This window comes from Rhipicephalus microplus, chromosome 1, assembly GCF_043290135.1.
Source record: "Rhipicephalus microplus isolate Deutch F79 chromosome 1, USDA_Rmic, whole genome shotgun sequence".
In the NCBI taxonomy this organism is placed as follows: Eukaryota; Metazoa; Arthropoda; class Arachnida; order Ixodida; family Ixodidae; genus Rhipicephalus; species Rhipicephalus microplus.
The window spans coordinates 50,586,722-50,605,121 of record NC_134700.1 but is presented as its reverse complement, the minus strand read 5'-3'; the positions used below and the strand labels follow the sequence as shown (position 1 = coordinate 50,605,121).

Here is an 18,400-nt window from a genome sequence, read left to right as displayed (position 1 = left end):
GAACCTATGTTTGGTACAGAATTTTGTAACCACACGATGCTTGCACAGATTAAATGTGGCCACACATAGCAACTTCTGAGCTTTTTTATGAAATAATCTCACAGTATCTGAAAACATTTGTTTTTTTGTTTACTTCATAGTTCCCAGTGAAATATTTCTCTTGTTCCTCTCATTGAATAATGGTATTTGGTGTGACTAAGGTGTTCCTAATGCCTCACTATGAGATCAGAAAAACGATTCTCCTTGAAATTGCTTCACAAGCATTTCCTAAGATATTGAATGACACTGCTTGCACATGTACAAACATTTGCTAGTTTTATTGAGGGTTGATGATAAAGGGAATCACTTGGTGCATCCAAGCCGGACAGAGATTGACTGGCCCTGAAAAGGGCCGTTTAGTTATATATCTTGCAGCTTGTTCCAGGTAGACAGGGCTTCATTCTGTAGAAATGGTAACTCATCACACTGGTTCCCCAGCATGAAGAACATAACTTGATGCTAACACTGACTCAGATGTTCTGAAATGTCATAGAGGGTACATGAAGGCTGGGTACATGAAGGTTGCAGTTATACTAACTGTACAGTCAGCATGCTTGTGTGATATGTGCATAGCTGCATCAAAGCCACGTGTGAGAATTGCGTGAACAGCTGAAAATCTCAATGGCAGCACAGCTTAAGAAGTCTGTCATCCCTTTTTTGCCAGTTTCCAATATCATCCTTCCCTTTTCATGCATCTTCTTTCAATATATCTGGGGTTTTAATTCCCAAAACCACGATATATTAATGAGAAGCAAATTTTGACCATCTGGTGTTCTTTAACATCTTCACTTGTTTGCAGCGCAACACCAGAAACACAGGACAGGGAAGGAGCAAAAGAGAAAGAAAAGACGGCGCCAACTCTGAAAAAGACGGCACTGACATCATGGCACGCACATGTCGTGATGTAAGCTGCCCAAAGAGTGGCCTCCCATGAGAATAGTGAAGAATTGGGAATAGGATCTACCAGTAAGGGCTTTGTGTTCAATTAACAAACAGTGAAAAAGATCCACCAGGGGTGAACCACAGGTGGTGCACTCTGGTTGAGAGAGAGCAGAGTAAAACAGATGTGCCAGACAGGAGATTATAAATGGTTTTGTCTGGAGCTGGTGCCAGACCGAGCTCTGATTAAGCGTAAGGGAGTATTGAGCGCCAGGCCAATCTGATCCCATTCCTGTGATGGGGTGCAATGTGATGACAGGTGCGAATTCCATTTTCTTTTTTTTTCAGGAGTTTAGGGAAATAATTTTTCATGGATCAGATGAAAATACCTCCGACATACATAATAACATGCTTATTCTTGGGCATAGTCATGCCTAGCCACCAGATTGGGAGAAAAAGGAATGTTTCCCGAAATGTGCGATAAAGCGTTTTGTGCTACGCCTTGACGGAAGTATTGATAGGTGCTTTGGAAATCGGTACGCCATTTCTGTAATCGTTAAATATGCAACTGCATGTGCCACTGCTAGGGATAGCGTGACACTCCCAGCCATTTCGGGGTAAGCCGTTTTATTCTACATGAAGATGTTAATGAGCCCGTTCTCCATCACAGCAGTAGCTGTGACCATTCCTTCAACTAGGCCTACTGCAGCGCCAACTAAACGTCTGCATGAATTTAGCGCTAGTACCATACATAATAATCAGCACGTGCCTTGGGTTCACTTCGATGGTGTTGTGAATTCATCTTGCGTGACAATGGTTTAAGTAGCATGCGTGCCTTAATCATTATTGCAATAGGAGACCATGATTTATCGTCACGCATGGTGTTGCTTAGCTCGGTCCTCAGTGTTCGAAGCAGGTTCCGCCTTGCGAGTGCATGAGAGAGGCACAAGAGTTGATTTCTGCTCTGTGTTTCTCTAATTCCCTAGCCTGTATTATACAGGAAGCGGATAGTGCTGGTGTGCGTCAGCTGCCTCGGTGCGCTCTCAACCGCCTGCCTGGTAAGACTGATAGCTCATTCTATCAGCGCCTTGTCGTACTCCCTCCTCACACTGCGACATGTCCTCCACTTGGAGGACATGATGACGGAACAAGATGATATGAAGCCCAAAACCGCAATGTTTGCAAGCCACAACCCGAGCAAACAATTCAACGGTGAGGCCAGAAAATCTACCTGACTAGGCCTGGAGCAACAAGCCAGAGAGCATATTCTTGGCTGGATAGATGGATGGATGTGGCCGTACCCTTTAGATCGGGCGGCGGCTAACGTCACCTAGCCGTAATGCTTAGTGAACTAACCACTAGATTTTTTCCCCTTTAAATAGTAAAGTTGGACGGGTACTTTGAAGTGAAGGGTTTAATTTTTAATCGTGCCTTGACTTTAGCCACCAATCAGATAACCTCCTTCTAGTTAAGTCTACCCGCTTAAAGTCTATTTTGCCCTCCCTGTCCCTAAACGCCAGTGCTTTAAAAAACTCTGCGCCATCATCTTGAACTATAAGGTGAAGCCCTTTACAGAGCATTGTCAAGTGTTCGGCAGTTTTTTTTCTTTCTCTTCGCACGCACTGCATATTGTGTCTACCTCTTCATATTTGGCCCGATATGTCTTGGTTCGCAATACTCCCGTCCTGGCCTCAAACAGTAGAGAACTACCCTGAGTATTATCATAGATTCTTTCTTTGGCAATTTCCTGCTTAAAAGTTCGATAGATCTCTAGTGCGGACTTCTTAATTATGCCAATTCTCCACATGTCAGTCTCCGTTTCCTGCAGTTCCTTTTTAACCGATAGTTCTTTCTGGTTTGGCCACCTGCTGTTTTCTAAGTATTTACCAGTCAATTTCCTGGTTCGCTTCCTCCATTTTGTATTGACATTCTTCATGTACAAGTAGCTGTAAACCTTCATAGCCCAACACTCCTCCCCCATTTCTCTCAATCGCTTCTCAAATTTTATCTTGCTGCTAGCTTCCCTGCCATCAAATGATGTCCATCCCATATCACCTTGTACTCCCTGGTTTGGTGTATTCCCGTGAGCTCCTAAAGCAAGCCTACATATTTCCCGTTGCCTAATTTCTAATCTTGCTTGAACTTCTGACCTCATGCACAATACCGCGTTGCCGAACGTCAGCCCAGGAACCATGACCCCTTTCCATATTCCTCTCACAACATTATACCTATTGTAATTCCACAGTGCCCTATTTTTCATCACTGCTGCATTCCTGTTATCTTTAGTCGTCACGCATATTTCGTGTTCCCTCAGGTACTCGGTCCCATTGCTTATCCATACGCCCAGTTATTTGTATTTATCTGTTATCTCTAGCGTGACTTCCTGTATTCTAAGCTCACTACCTTTGTTATCATTAAAAATCATGACTACTGATTTTTCCTGACTGAATTTAAAATCTAACCTATCTCCCTCATTACCGCAGATGTCCATCAACCTCTGCAAATCTTCCTTGTTGTCGGCCATTAGCACTATATCATCTGCGTAGATTAATGCTGGTAGTGCCTGATCAATGAGTTTTCCTTGTTTGAGTAAAGAGAGGTTGAAGCCAAGTCCCCTTGCCTCTAATTTGGCCTCTAATCCTTGTAGGTACATCATGAATAAGAAGGGTGACAGTGGGCACGCCTGCCTTAGTCCACGTTTCACCACTGTGGGCTTGGATACCTGTTTTTCCCACTTTTTTACTACCTTGTTAGTTATATAGATTTCCTTTAAACGATTAGTGACTCCATCTTTTACACCCAGTGTGTCTAGTATTCCCCACAAGTCCTCTTGAACCACGCTATTGCACGCTCCCTTGAATTTCTGCAGGCCGGTAGGAAGCTACACAGCGCAGCGCCTGATCTTGTGAAACGGCGCAGCCATGCAGGCAGGGCATTCAATTCCCTCCCTATTTTTTGTATACTGCTGTCCTTGTGTACATCGTAGAACACATAACAGTAATGATAGCAAACAGATCATTGATTCGGGTAGGCTTGGTGTTTTTATTTAAAATGGAACAACGAGGAAGCTGCTGAAGCTCGTGCCTGTATACAGCTGCTTTATATGGAGATGAAACTTTAACGAAAAAAAAAATGTAATGATAAACAGTAGGCTCATAACAAACAACATTTCTGTGAGGGTGCATGGAATATATGTCCCATGCAAGGCTATGCATTGCAGTCCTTACTGCATTAATTATGTACACGTACTGCAGGACATGCAAGTGTATGCAGACACACGCTGACGAAATGACATTTTTGCTACATACAAACGTGCACCGCACCAAATAAGACGCACGTGTTTGTATAGTCAGGGAACACTCGTGAATATTGATGAAATCACACAGCTCGCTTACAGCATAAAACAAACACAATTGCGAACAATAAAATGCGACGCTGTTTAAAGAGGCGGACCCAGGTTACGAGGAGAATTATCAGTATGGCATACACACCACGTGTCAAGCTTTTGCAACATCTAAAGAGACTAAATATGGAAAGTTGCCTTTGTAAGTTAACATGACAGTACCAAATGGAGAAGCCAAACGAGAGAACAATTCATCGTGGGCTAAAGAATGTGTTTTAAATATTATACACAGCTTTGCAAGATAATATCGACGAGTTTTACTCGTCTAGGTGTGGGAGGTGTAGGCCTGGTAAAATGCGACGTTGCTTCAGAGCCTTTCTTTCGTAATATTACAATTTTATTCAACTCTTTCAAACGCGGCACCGTAAATTTCTACTGGGTGCTCGAACACGGCAAGCAGGTCGCGGGGCAAAATCTTTGTAACATTTTATTACCGAAACAGCGATACTAGCAATGCTTGAGCTGCACTTGCTGTTTTCTAAATTGTAACCTCCTCAATCTCATCACTGTGATCAGGAAACAGAGAGGAAAAGTACAGCAGTAGTACGTAGAGAAATATTCAATTTCAAGCCCTTTAGCAATATCATCTAAACAAATTGCCAGTTCACTGTTGAATTCTCGATGGAAACAAACAGCTGATCAGGGACGCAAGCTTGGCTTGGCACTGGCTTGGCCGTTCATACAGAGCCAAAAGCCGCTGCAGGAAACTGGATTGCGGATCGTATTGAGACAAAATATTTTATACATTTTTGTTTTCTTTGTTTCATTTCTCTAACTGCTCTTGTGATAGCGTGGACCGCGCTTCGTGATCTCATGTACCGGCGCACTGTTTTTAAGTTTAGTATTGCGCACGATAATACATGATTGCGTGCTTTAATTTAAAAAGGTTCGCGAGTATGGCAGCAACACTGCAATGTCGGGAAGAGGATAGTAGTAGAACCAGTAGCAGCTGCATGCCCGGGTGGAGCGACTGATGCCCAGATGGAGGAATGTCAACCCGATGCCTTTTGTGTTGGCCGTTCTGGCAGTTCCGCCGACTTTATAGAAAGAGACGACCCCGTCGCTTGTCCTCTTCTATTTTCCTTCGGGCATCAGCGACAACATTGACGGACGACGTGTTCGACTTCACCGTGCACGTGAGTATAGGTTGGTTTTTCATTCGAGTGAATTCTTGTTCAGATTTGCAACTTGTCGACTTCATCCTGATCACCTGTCACCGGCAATAAGTCACATACGTGTAATATTTAGGTGAAATAAATGATAATGCACATTTTCTGCTCCATTTGAGTGACTTAGCTACACCAGGACATGAGGTGAAGCCTTTGTCGCCTAGCCACTAGCAGGCAAGATCGATCACTCGCATTCTTCAGTTCACGAATCAACGCGCCTGCCTTAAAATTAGTAAGCTGCTCGCAAAGAAATCTTACCGAGGCATTTTTGTTTTCTGTGAACAATGCACCGTAGATTTGTCTTGAATAACAAAAAAAACTTGAAAAATAAATGTCGCGACCTTTTAGAAAACGCCGTGTCTAAGAGCTAGACGCGGCATTTTGTAAAAAGGCTCATTAAATTCAGTATGTTTTCGTAGTTTCTGCTTGAAATTATTATTCTCTATGAATTTCATGGCCCAATCTTTTGCTTTGGCTGAAAATCTCGGCGGCAAAAACTTTGTTCAGTGTCCCTTTAAGGGCAGGTGTAGATGCCATCATTTCAGTCGCAAATCTTTTTGCTAGTCGGTCGGCTGGTTAACAATAAGGGTACTAACTAGAGTTCCAGATTTCATCAGCAACACATCGTCATGGCTTCATCAGATGCTGCATTATATACATTCTATCCTCGTTTTTTAATAGGTGTACCGTATGGTCCACTGTTACAGGAAACAAGCGAGCTCATAAACAGTGAGCCATGTGGTGCTAACTGGCAGTGAGGCTTGTGAATGGGACGCATGCGCATGGAATCGGGGTGCGCCCAGTTTTATACGCCATTTCTCCGCCTGTACGCATGGCAGCATTGGAAAGCGCATCCGTATTTTAGCTGCGCAATTTATCTAGCCCAGTGCCTCCTGCTTCAGGGATTTCCTGTGAGCACAAAAAATGCATGATTTTAATTGTTGCTGCAGTGTTTTGCAAATTGTCACCGTAAAGCACATCATAGTTTTCGCATAATGCTCGCTGCAACTAGCAAGTTTCGATGACTCAAAATGCTGTTCAGGTCTGATGTAGCAAACATTTTAAGCTAGTCCTCGTCACCATGAAATATTGGTTTATTAAATAATGGAAGGCAGAGTTGGTATCAATGTATTTACAGTGTGAAAATGAAAAGTGCGAAGGACCGTGCCTCGCAAGTAAGCCCCGAGAGCATGAGCAGAGAAGTACCAGATGAAGATGCTCATGCGTTGCATTTCCAAATCTCACCAGCACTAATGCTTGACGGACTGCTGGCCACGCACTAGCGTGTTCTTTTTGAAACAGGACTTTGGCCATGTAAGCAAGTTCTTGAAGGGCATAAGTAAAACGTGGAATGGGCCCCCTAAATGCACCCATTCTTGAACCATTGGGCTTATGAATTAGTGCCCTTTTCAAAATACAACTATTCTGAGCTATAAATTGTGACAGAACAGTGCACGAAGTTTAAAAATGGGAAAAAAGTCTTTAAATGTCTCCTTTATACATAGTGTTCTTGTGATGTCACTTCTGCCGTTTCGCCCTCTCCCGCCATACCCGGGTAACTCCCTGGGTACCTACGGCAGTTCACGTGCTGCAGTGCGGTTTGTTGGGGGCTCGTCATCTGTTGCTGTGAACGATGTGGAAGCATTGTGGTTTTTTGTTGTCTTACTTTAACGAGCTCATTGGATTAGGAAGGCCTCGCTCGTTCACTCGATACAAGACCAGATAATCAAGATGTGCGACACATACACCAGCCACGGCGTACACCGGCTGCCCGCCACAACCTATGAGGGCCTATTATCTTGCTTTCACTACAAATTGCCTGGCCCGAAAACAAGTGAAAGCTCAAAATCTCTCGAGCCGCAATTTTAAGAGTGGATGTGCGAAGCGCAGCTGCTCCCATCGAAAACTAGTCGTGCAGAGCTAGGCAAGTTTACAAGAGATATAATATTATGAATATATTGTCACGGCCTACGCCACCAAAGTAGCAATGCCCCCCCCCCCCCCAAGTGTTTTAAACAGTGCTGATGTTGAGCTTGAGCCTCTTTGATTGCAATTTGTGGAAATAGTCGAGGAAAATATTATACAAGGCAGATAGCGACTTTGCGTGGTGTGTGCCGCGGTAATGCCAGTCATCACTTTATTTTTCGCGTATGCTTTAACACACTTTTCACTTTGTATTTGCTTTTGTTGTACGCTAATGTACAGTGGAGTCACTGAACATGATAGAGACCGTGTATAGAATTAATTGACTAATTAAAAAAAATTCTGACGTCCAACTTGAACCGATCGGCTATACTTCAAAGTGAATTAATATTGTTTCCCATTCTTTATAGTTTGTTTCAATGCAATACCAAATCTCCGCGATCGCCATCACGATTTTAACCGCCTTCCTCGCCATCATGATTTTAACTGCGGACAAGTTTGTATGTACAGTATCTTGGTAAGCTATATCTGTTTGCAGGTAAATACTTGGCTATGGCACTTACACGTAATGAAGTTGCACCTGAAGATGCAAATATTGCAAAGTTTCTTCAAGTAGCTTTTGTTAATCTGCACCAGCCAAATACGCTGGTACTTTTAGGAAAATCAGAATGTGCGTTCTCAATTTCAGGTTATAACTTTCAGCGAAGAAACACCCTAAGCTCTGCTCCCTCTGCGTGGACTACTAAATCAACTTGCCTCACTAGCAGCTCATAATTTCTCAAACTTGCATCGTGGGGCAAAACTAAACGGGTGCAAGCACGAGGAGACAACATGGCAGTTGTAGGCGATAGATTCGGTTGGTGCCCGGGCATGTTGGTGGCGCATTTCGGAACTGACGAAAAGGCGCTGCGAGATGCACGTGCACACTTTGTATAGTTGCTGTATTGGACAGCAAACTTTTTTTTTATCTCAGCATTGATTGATTTGTGGGGTTTAACGTCCCAAAACCACCATATGATTATGAGAGACGCCGTAGTGGAGGGCTCCGGAAATTTTGACCACCTGGGGTTCTTTAACGTGCACCCAAATCTGAGTACACGGGCCTACAACATTCTTATCTGAGCAGTTTTACCAAAGGAAGCTTCATCATATGGCGTGATAAATGAAGCGAATCCACAGGTTGAACCACATCATAGCCTCGCTGTGCTTTTGTACTTTTTTTAGCTCGCAAAATTTATTTGTACATATAAGTGACAACTTGCCAGTAATAAGGCAGCACTTGTTTCTTTACCATATGATCATCTCCGGTGTGCTGCTGCCTCAATATTTCAAATTCTAAGCATTTACACCATTGTATGCTAACTTTTCCTTCAAAGTGAGACAAGTCACATGTGTATCGTAGATCAAGAAGCATGCCAGTTTTACGTACTTGCAAGGTAAACATCAGAAATGCACAGTTGATCAAAAATACTAGTTTAATGGTGCATCTACATAGCAGAGCACCTGTGGCACCTCGGGAACAAGATAATGCCACATATGTTACAAGAGATAATTAAAAAGACAGGGGACGTTCCGTGAACAAATAGAAACAAAAATAAAATGGCACGTGGCAGCGAGCGAAGGCGGCAAGGGGGGGGGGGGGAGCCCGTGGGACTTCAGGGGATGAACGTAAGGTGTGTGTTTAATATGTGGAAGAAAAAAAATTCAAAATTTCGGCGACTTAAATGAGGGTGACTTAGTGAGTGCGCTCATGACGAGAGTAAACACGGTTATTAATTTTTTTTTCAAATCTCTTTTGAAAGCCACAAAAAATCTGTATGTGGTGCAGCCTAACAGAAGGTCCGTGAAGGCAAATTAAGAATTCGGCGTTGTACAAAGGCCTATTTTTTTTTTTCGTGCGCACCATCCCCGCCGCGGTGGTCTAGTGGCTAAGGTACTCGGCTGCTGACCCGCAGGGCGCGGGTTCGAATCCCGGCTGCGGCGGCTGCATTTCCGATGGAGGCGGGAATGTTGTAGGCCCGTGTGCTCAGATTTAGGTGCACGTAAAGAACCCCAGGTGGTGTAAATTTCCGGAGCCCTCCACTACGGCGTCTATCATAATCATATGGTGGTTTTGGGACGTTAAACCCCACATATCAATCAATCAATCATGCGCACCATAAATAGTGCTCAAAATTTAATTGCATATGTTGTTTTCATCCTCGCTGTATTCCGTGCTGTTTATGATGTAAAAAAAAAAGTAGCACGCTCAAGTGGTGCTGCTTTTGGGCAACAGTTGAAAATGGCGGGGTGCATGAATGCGGAATACTGCCGCTTACACTCAAATCACTCTTGTGGTCACCTCCCACTGTTTGCAGCATGTGTTGTGTATACACAGCTGCATATTTTCTAGCTAGAAAAATTTGATTTTAGGTGTTTCACGCCATTTTCTATGTAACTATTCCACAATTGCACACACTGATCAGCAGGCTTTCAATTGCGCTGAAGGACACAAGTGCCATAAAATTCATAGTCGATTCCTTCAAGAAACCGTATGCAAAGGCTGAAGCTTCATGCGTACATACACACACACATACCATATTGTTTTTTGTACTTTATGAAAGCTGCGAAGGTCTCAGGTGCCTCCAAGCGTAACCTGTCTTATTTATTCTCCATCACCGCAAAAGTTTTGTGAGTTTCAAATAAAAGTACTTTGCACATGGCCACTTTTGGGTAATTTTTTGTGTAGGTGTTATTTGAGCAGCCTACAGTGTTTACTTTATAAGCCTGTATGTATATGTTGCATTATAAGGATGCAAAATGTGTGTAGCTGTACAATATAGATGAAGTGTAAAAATTAAGTGTGTCTATTGTAGTGTTCTTGCAACCAATCTTGCCCCCGTATTCTAGAACATCCCTCCACTCAACGCTTCACCTTCACTTGAGATGGCTGATGGGAGCGCCGTCTTTAAGCAGAGAAAATTGCTGCATGTCAGCAATAATCTGCTGTGATTCTCGAGTAGCGCAGCGTCGCTTTCAAACGAGCAGCGGCACAGTGCTCAACTCTGTCAAGTGAAGGGTGAAAGTCGAGTCGGGGAGCGTTTATGAATATGGGGGTTAGTTGTGTTGTCTTGTTAACCTGCCATTAACACTGGATTGATGCTACTTTGCTCTAGCTGTACAGTGCTCTCCAAGGCTCAAGGAGGCACTGCACGGGGAAGGCTCGGAGCAAACCATGCGTGAGTTTCCTTTCATTGTTACACTATGCACGTATTAAGTGATAGACTTTAATGTATGCTATTTGTATTGTGCAAGTTTTTGGGGACATACAACTTCTAACACTTATATGTTCTGACGAAAATCACGCAAGAATGAGAGAAGCTTGTGCAAAAATTATGCAAGAGTGTAAGAAGCTTTTGCAGAAGTCTGTGAAATGAAGTTTTGAAATTTTGTGGCAATGTGTCATTGTACAGTGGTCAACAGTCTTACTCAGCATGCTTGACTGCAGGGCTCCCGGCTGCACAGGCGCATCTACGGAGTGCCTGATGCATGATGGGCCAAATGTCAGCCTGCACACTGGTGCCTCTTATCCCCGTTTGTCTGTTACATCATTGTCTCTTGTAAAGGGGATCAACTGTGCTACCTTCTTTTTTTTCGAATGTAATGAGTTCTTTTTCCAGATTATTGTTGTTTTAAGGTAGAGCCTCACATTTCTATCAAATACTGAAGATTCTATTTTTCCTTCTAGATGCTATGAAGTCACTCCTTGTGTTACAATAGAGTGAACACTGTTATGAGAAAAGCTACTTTATGGAGTTAACTCACTCCATACTGACTTAACACACAGAATTGGTGAAAACTACACTCCATTCCAGCTGCATTAGGAATAATATTCATTTGCATACTTCTGTTTTTTTTTTTGTTTGTTGGCTGGAGGTTTGGAGTATAGGGTGGCCAGAGGGCACTGTGTAGTCTTTCTTCATCTTCCCAATTTTGTGAACATCAATTGATAGCCGTATGGGAAGCAGCCAGCATGCTGAAACAGTGGTGCAAGCATGCAAGGTGTTCACCATTGCATGCAGTCAGTTGCTGTGAGCAACCTACTGCATACAATTAACTGCGAGTGGTGAACTAACGCTGCACTATGTGTGCCTCCTGGAAAGCTGCAATGGTAAAGTGCCACAATCGTATAGTAACATGGATAACATCGCAATTTGTTTATTGAATACTTTTGCAACAGAATCAATGGAGTTTTGGATAAATTTGTGTATCTGCCTGGTTCATCAAAGCTACAGAGTCAAATGCGGTATATACTCGCGTATTATGTGTACTTTTTTGTCAATCTGGTCATGTGCGAAGCTAGTAGGAATCGCTGGCCTAAAAGCTCAACTGGGAATATATGTTGCAGGCGCTGTCACAGCTGTCTCGAAGCGGATTGTCATTTGTTTGCTAAGCCTGTTCAAATGCCCCCATTTTCTTGAAGTTCTTTCGAACAGTGCTCACAAAAACCAGTTCCCATGACAGGGTTATACCAGAGAACATAAGTACTCTCCAATAATTGTCGGAAACCCAACGTAAAGTAAGATGCAGACAAGGAAGCGCGATGCCAACACAGTGCTGTGTGTGTCGCCCTTCATGTGTGTGTGTGTCCATTCCTTGTCCCAGTCTTCTATTGCGTTGTGTTCCCTCCGATATCTAACCAACACACCCAAGCTTCTATGCTAAGTCTTATTCAACGCACTTTTCTGCTGGCTCCCATACTGAATATTGCATGTCGAAGAACTCCACGCTGATGTGCTTAGCAGTAGCACGGTTTCAGTTTTCTTCGGTAAGCTTTATAACAGCAATCTGCCTCGTATATAATTATTGTAGCCTATCACAAGGAACGGTAAAAACGCAATGGCCAGATGGTGAAACCGAAAAAAAATGAGTGCGAAAACCTGCCTTATCTAGTTGATGTGACAGGTCCTTGCACGCGTTCAACATCTGTGCTGTGTCTCGGGAATACATTCTTGCCGTGGAAGAGGTGGGAAGATAGGAGGCAAACCTTTAGGCATTTCGGACTACACATAAACAGGTTTCAGTTTTCAAGTTCGATATTCTAGGGAAAGCATAAAAGTACATGGAAGAAGGGACCTTGCACTCAGTCCATTTTGTGTAAGACTGCACTCGCCTGCTCGACAAGAGATGTGCCTGACCAGAGCATCATGAAGGCAAGTGTGTCTGTGTGTGTGCTGGCAAGGTGGCTCGGGCTGGTTGGGGAGGGCAAAGTATGCGAGCAAAAAGTTTCTTGTAGTAAAGCAGGCTGGCTAATTATACTGGTGAGCAAATTATGTGAGGATGCAAATTGTGCGAGAAAATATGGTATGTACTCTTGTATGTTTCAGCTCTATTGCTACGGATCCTGCGGATCCAACTTGGCATCCGGCAGCAACAAAGAGAGGTTCTGCAGGAGGTGCGACAGCTGAAGCACAAGGTACGGCTCTTGTCTGTGCCTCAGCACGCCCAGCCAGCACAGCGCCCCTCTGACCTTCCCCGGCTGCCTGCTGGTACAATTGGAGAAGTGGAGGCAGCAGAGGCAGCTGTGCAGAGTAAAGCTGTGGCTGCGGCTTTGGTGTATAATTCTTGATTTTTAATATGCCTATGTAACATGCAGAAATTTAGTACTGCTTTAAGATACTGTGTTTCGAGAAACAAACTAGTCAGGTTATCTCATGAGCCACTGTACTACAGTCGAATATGAATAATTCGTACTCAAAGAGGCCAGAAAATTTGTTCAAATTAAAAGAAGTTCAAAATAATGAAAGTTACCGTAATTACTTGAATCCAACACGCACCTTTTTCCGGTTAAGAGAGTTCATAAATCGCATGTGCGTTAGAATCGAGTACGAAAAAAAAATGAATATGGTCATTCTATTGCCATCGCCACTTACAAAATGGCCGCCCCCTATGTGCGTCGGCATGGCGCGTCGGTCATTTCTGCCTATGTGTTTCCCATGCGCGGCACTTCATACGTGTGCTGAGGAGTTCGTCATCTTGTAGTACATTAGCATCGACGGCATGGTAGGGCCGACTCCAAAAACTCGACGAGTGCACCACAATGCTGCTTCTAAAAGAAAAGTCGTCGCGTGTGCCGGAACGGACAGAAATCGGGCCGCATCGCGGTCATTCGGAGTTCCCGAAACGTGCGTGCGGGACTGGCGGAAACAAAAGCAGAATATTGTCGACAGCAAAGATTCACGCAAAGGCTTCAGTGGACCACAGCAGGGTCGGTTTCCACAAATTGAAGAGCTGCTCGGCGAGTATGTGATTAAGCAGTGAGCGGCACAGCGGCCCGTGACGTCAGAACTGCTCCAAGTGCAGGCTATGCAGTTAGCCTTAGAAAAAGGGCTAATGCAGAGCCATTTTAAAGCGAGCAGGTGCTGGCTAACGAACTTTATGAAGAGAAAAGGCTTTTCCCTCCGAAGGCGAACAAGCATATGCCGGAAGTTGCCGGAGGAGTACGAAGAAAAGCTTCAGAGTCTTCAGAGGTTCCTCCTAAACTTGCGGCACAACAACGGCTACCTGCTTGGGCAAATCGGGAATGCCGATCACACGCCTCTTTACTTCGACATGCCCGGCACCACAACCGTCTAGGAGAAGGGGGCGAAGCAAGTTTGTGTACTGACATCGGGCCACGGTAAAACTAGAGTGACAGCAATGCTCTGTTGCACGTCAGATAGGCATAAGCTTCCCCCGTACTTCATATTTAAACGGAAGACGCTCTCAAAAGAGTCGTTTTCGCGAGTGGTGTGATCAAGCGGGCCAACGAGAAAAAAGGGTGCGCGTTGCAACCGATGCCTTAGTTTTTTTTTTTTTTTGTCGTGGAAATCGGGCGCGCGTTACAATCGAGGGCGCGGTAGAATAGAGTAAATACGGTAAACGAGCGGAGGGCTCACCATGCAGTGATGCATGTGCATGGAGAAGTTTTCTTCACAAATTACAGGACATTCGTCATTAATTAAAGTAGTCAATACATGTCTGTACACGTTGGCCTTGCAACGAGTCAACAAGTTTTGCGTGCAGTTTGCAAAGCATTTGTACTTCGGCTTCAGTATTCTCCTGGCAAAAGAAGTTGCGCGCGGCAATGTCCAGTGCTGACACTCTTCGAAGACAACTGTGTTTCCACTGTTACCATCTGCGCTGCAGCCGGAGCGTGGCCAGCACAGGATGAGAATGGAGGAGCGTCTCTACCTGGAGAAAAGCAGATCGGCATTCGAGAGAGAAACACTCCGCGGCAGCTTTTTTTTTTTTCTCTCTTCATGCGCGGTGTTGAAAGGAGAAGAGTCTCTACATAGCAGGAACAAAAAACAGGGAAGCGTGACACCGGCGCGTTGCAGATCGGCATGAGAGAGCCAACTCTCTGCGACAGCTTTTTTTCCTCTCTTTCTCTTCATGCGCAGTGTTAACAGGAGAAGGGTCTCTACGTGGCAGGGACGGAAAAAGCCGAAGCGGGGCACAGGAATGTCGCAGGTTGGCATTTGGCAAACATTCCACCGCAGTCTTTTCTTTCCTTTTCTTCATTTTTTTCTTCAAGCACAGCGATGAGGTGTCTGAAGTGCCACCGCAGGATTGGGCGGGGCGCTGAGAGCATTTTCGGAGCGCGGTATAGCTTTGATAGGACCACAGCGTCAGTTCGAATTAAGTGTGTTGGAATTAATGAGATTCGACTGTATTTACTATAGTCTGTGAAGTCCGAGTGAACTGTCCTAAGCTAGCAGACGATGTAAGCGGCATCGTGTGTTTGATGAGCAGTGACTAGCAATAGCCTGCTTAAAACAGACATTCAGTAATTTTGTTCATTTATCACCCTATTTCGTGTCCACTGCGGCTCTCTCTACTTTGAGCTACAGTTCACCCTGCCTTGTGTTAGCCGATTTCTTACTTTTTTAAAAATCTAACATGCACCCAATTTCGCAGTGTGGAGAAAAATGCACCTTTGTTTATTGTGATGAGATTTCTATAGCGACATGCCTCTTTGTTGGCTATCACGGAAAAATATAAACAGCAAATGGTGCGACCATCTAGTGCGACCTTTATTTTTCTATCAGTTTCATCTATGACCAAGATTTGGTCGCTCTAAGGTTGCCTCTTAGTACGCCTTGATCATGTTCATTTATCTTGTTTTGCTCTGCCCACAATGCATTGATTAAAAACACGTCCAAGCTTCTTTTTGAATTCCACATATTTTATCGTTTTTAACCTGTAGAAGCTACTCCTGGTCAACATTCAGGCAAAGACATTGTAACCTCGAAGAAACGTGTATTGGAATTTGAGCACTGTACAAAGTAATTATACTATTTCATAGCTAGAATCAATATTTATTAAGGGTTATAACAGTGTTGTATTTGATTTCATAACCGCGAAACTGCATTCAGAAAAGGACTCTGAAAGGTTCTCACACTGAGTGTGAGAGGGCTGATGTGGAAACCATTTTAGGTCAAGTGAGTTGAAGTTAGCGTAAAAAAACAATGAAATGTTGTGATGCCCAAAAATTCAAGTTGTTGTTTTCAGTGTCCTCTTCTTGCAGATTTTTATCATGAAAACATTTCGATGTGCTGTTGCGTTTACCCCATCTATGCTTCTTGCATTTTTTTACAGCGCAAGCACCTCCTGCAGATTGGGGGACGTGGCCTCCGAGAAATTGGTGTGAATGCTATGAAGGCTGTATTGGCACATTACGTGCAAGTGCTGTACAGCCTTCATGGCAGAAAAGGGAAAAGGGCCTTTGTGAACCTGAGGCTCTGTAGATTAGTGACAGGTTAGACTTGTTCATTGTTTTATGTGTGTGTACCCTTGTGTATTCTCTGTACAGCAGTGCTTCATGTGTACTATGGTATTTCTGTTCTTGTATGCAGATAGATGTCATCTGCCAAAAAGCAGGGTGCGACCAGGCGGAGGCCCTCAACTTTATTAAGAGGTGGCTGCCAGGGTCTGGTGACCGCTGTGGGGGCAGGAAGCGGCGCTTCAGAGAAGCATTTGTTGTGGAGCAGCCCGATGATCCCCACTCTCAGAGTGCAGATTATCGGCTGCTCGCGGCAGCTGGCTTCCTGCCCAGCCACAGCAGCCAGGGCCTTGACAGCACCACTGTCACTGTGCCCCCAACGCAACCTGACCTGCAGTAGAGCGGGCCTTTTTAGTTGTGTATATATATTTTTCAATGTATACATTTTTTGTTGTACCAAATAAATTAAAGAAAACAAAGAATAAATAGTCTGCAGACTGTCGGTGGTGCACTGTTCGGCTAGCTTATGCTGATTCGGAAGCACCATCACCATGTTTTAGTTACAAAAAATGCTCTAAACTATGAATATTCTCGATTACCATGTGGGGGACATATGTGGGGATTGCAAGTAGGGGACATACGCTTCCAACATTTACTTCCTAACGACTTTTTTCGATCTGCTGTACCAAATACCAGTACCAAATAAAGCACTCGCTATTGCAAAAGATAAATTGGTAAAAAACTAAACTACACTTCTAGTGTTAGCAAAGGGAATGACGTATAAAAGATGAAATAGATCGAGTAACTGCTTTCAGTTCTCAGCATTCAATTTTCTGTTGCCCCAAGTATACAGGGCTGCAAAGCTACAAGAGCGGATCATCGAGGCATATTGTTTAAATCTTCTGGTAAGAAAAATTTCCTACTAATATTGGTTACATATTGGCAAGCCAATCAGTAGCCAATATTCGTCGTGCAGGAAACATCGGTGTAAAAATGGCATGTGATTGGCTGAAATATGGCCCAATGTTGGCCGAACATTGGCAGCTTTGTCGGCAATACGATGGGCCTTCGTCGGCCCAATGTTGGTTGCATACTGGCTAAAACATCGGCAAAACGTCGGCCCATCATTGGCTTGAACGTCGGCCCGACATTGGAAGAAGTTGCACTTCCGACGTCGGTGCCGATGTTAGCCGATGTTGGTCCAAGATTGGTCCAACGGCGGCGTGCTGCCTGGGTCTGGTTACGCAGACTCCTGCTGTTGTTACTAGGTGACCTCCGGCTTTATGAATTTCAGCCATCTCAAGCGGTCCTAACTTTCTTGAACTTCGCGACGAAAGTCGCACTGATGACGGAACAGTAGGCTCCAATGTCCACGAGAGCTGTTACGCGGTGGCCGTTGATGAGATAGTCGAGGTCGCTGTTCGTCGCCTGGCGTATCGGTTGGGTCATAGCTTCCGATGGCGGCTGCGATGGTTTGTACCACTGTTTAGATGTTGCTTCATCAGGTATTCTTCTGGCCGCGAAGTTTCAACATCGGGGCTATGTTGAAGTAGTGGTGAGTTCTTGAAGTTGCGTCGTGGTGTCATTGTCGTCGGCAGAGGATCTTCGGTTGTTGGATGGATGGATGGATGGATGGATGGATGGATGGATGGATAGATGGATGGATAGATGGATGGATGAATATGGCTGTACCCTTTAGATCGGGCGGTGGCTAGTGCCACCAAGCCTTAATACTTAATGAACCAAAAACTATATTTATTTTTTTCCTTAAAAAGTGAGTTTGAGGATTTGTACTTTGCAGTGAAGAGTTTAATTTTCACTCGTGCCTTGACTTTAGCCACCAATCAGATAACCTCCTTCTAGTTAGGTCTACCCGCTTAAAGTCTATTTTTCTCTCCCGGTCCCTAAACCCCAGTGCTTTGAAAAACTCTGCACCATCATCTTGAACTATAGGGTAAAGCCCTTTACAGAACATTATCAAGTGTTCGGCAGTTTCTTCTTCCTCTCCACATGCACTGCATACTGCGTCTACCCCTTCGTATACGGCCCGATATGTCTTGGTTCGCAGTACTCCCGTCCTGGCCTCAAACATAGAGAACTACCCCGAGTATTATCATAGATCCTTTCCTTGGCGCTTTCCTGCTTAAAAGTTTGATAGATTTCTAGTGCGGACTTCTTAATCATGCCCATTTTCCACATGTCAGTCTCGGTTTCCTTCACTTTCTTCTTAACCGATATTTCTTT

The 18,400-nt window shown here is 44.2% G+C and overlaps 1 protein-coding gene across 2 annotated transcripts; it reads left to right on the top strand.

Moving 5' to 3' along the window:
- The first annotated feature begins 5,083 nt into the window (after positions 1 to 5,083).
- On the top strand, positions 5,084 to 16,756 carry LOC142765941 (uncharacterized). 2 transcript variants are annotated; one of them, XM_075867830.1, is made up of 5 exons: positions 5,084 to 5,457; positions 10,569 to 10,631; positions 12,780 to 12,868; positions 16,033 to 16,192; positions 16,294 to 16,756. In XM_075867830.1, the coding sequence occupies exons 2-5, from the start codon at positions 10,628 to 10,630 to the stop codon at positions 16,554 to 16,556; spliced, it is 516 nt and encodes a 171-aa protein (XP_075723945.1). In that variant the 5' UTR covers positions 5,084 to 5,457; positions 10,569 to 10,627; the 3' UTR covers positions 16,557 to 16,756. The 2 variants fall into 2 exon arrangements, with proteins under 2 accessions (XP_075723945.1, XP_075723885.1); XM_075867770.1 differs by lacking the exons at positions 5,084 to 5,457; positions 10,569 to 10,631; positions 12,780 to 12,868 and having other exon boundaries at positions 15,618 to 16,192.
- Positions 16,757 to 18,400: the final 1,644 nt, after the last annotated feature.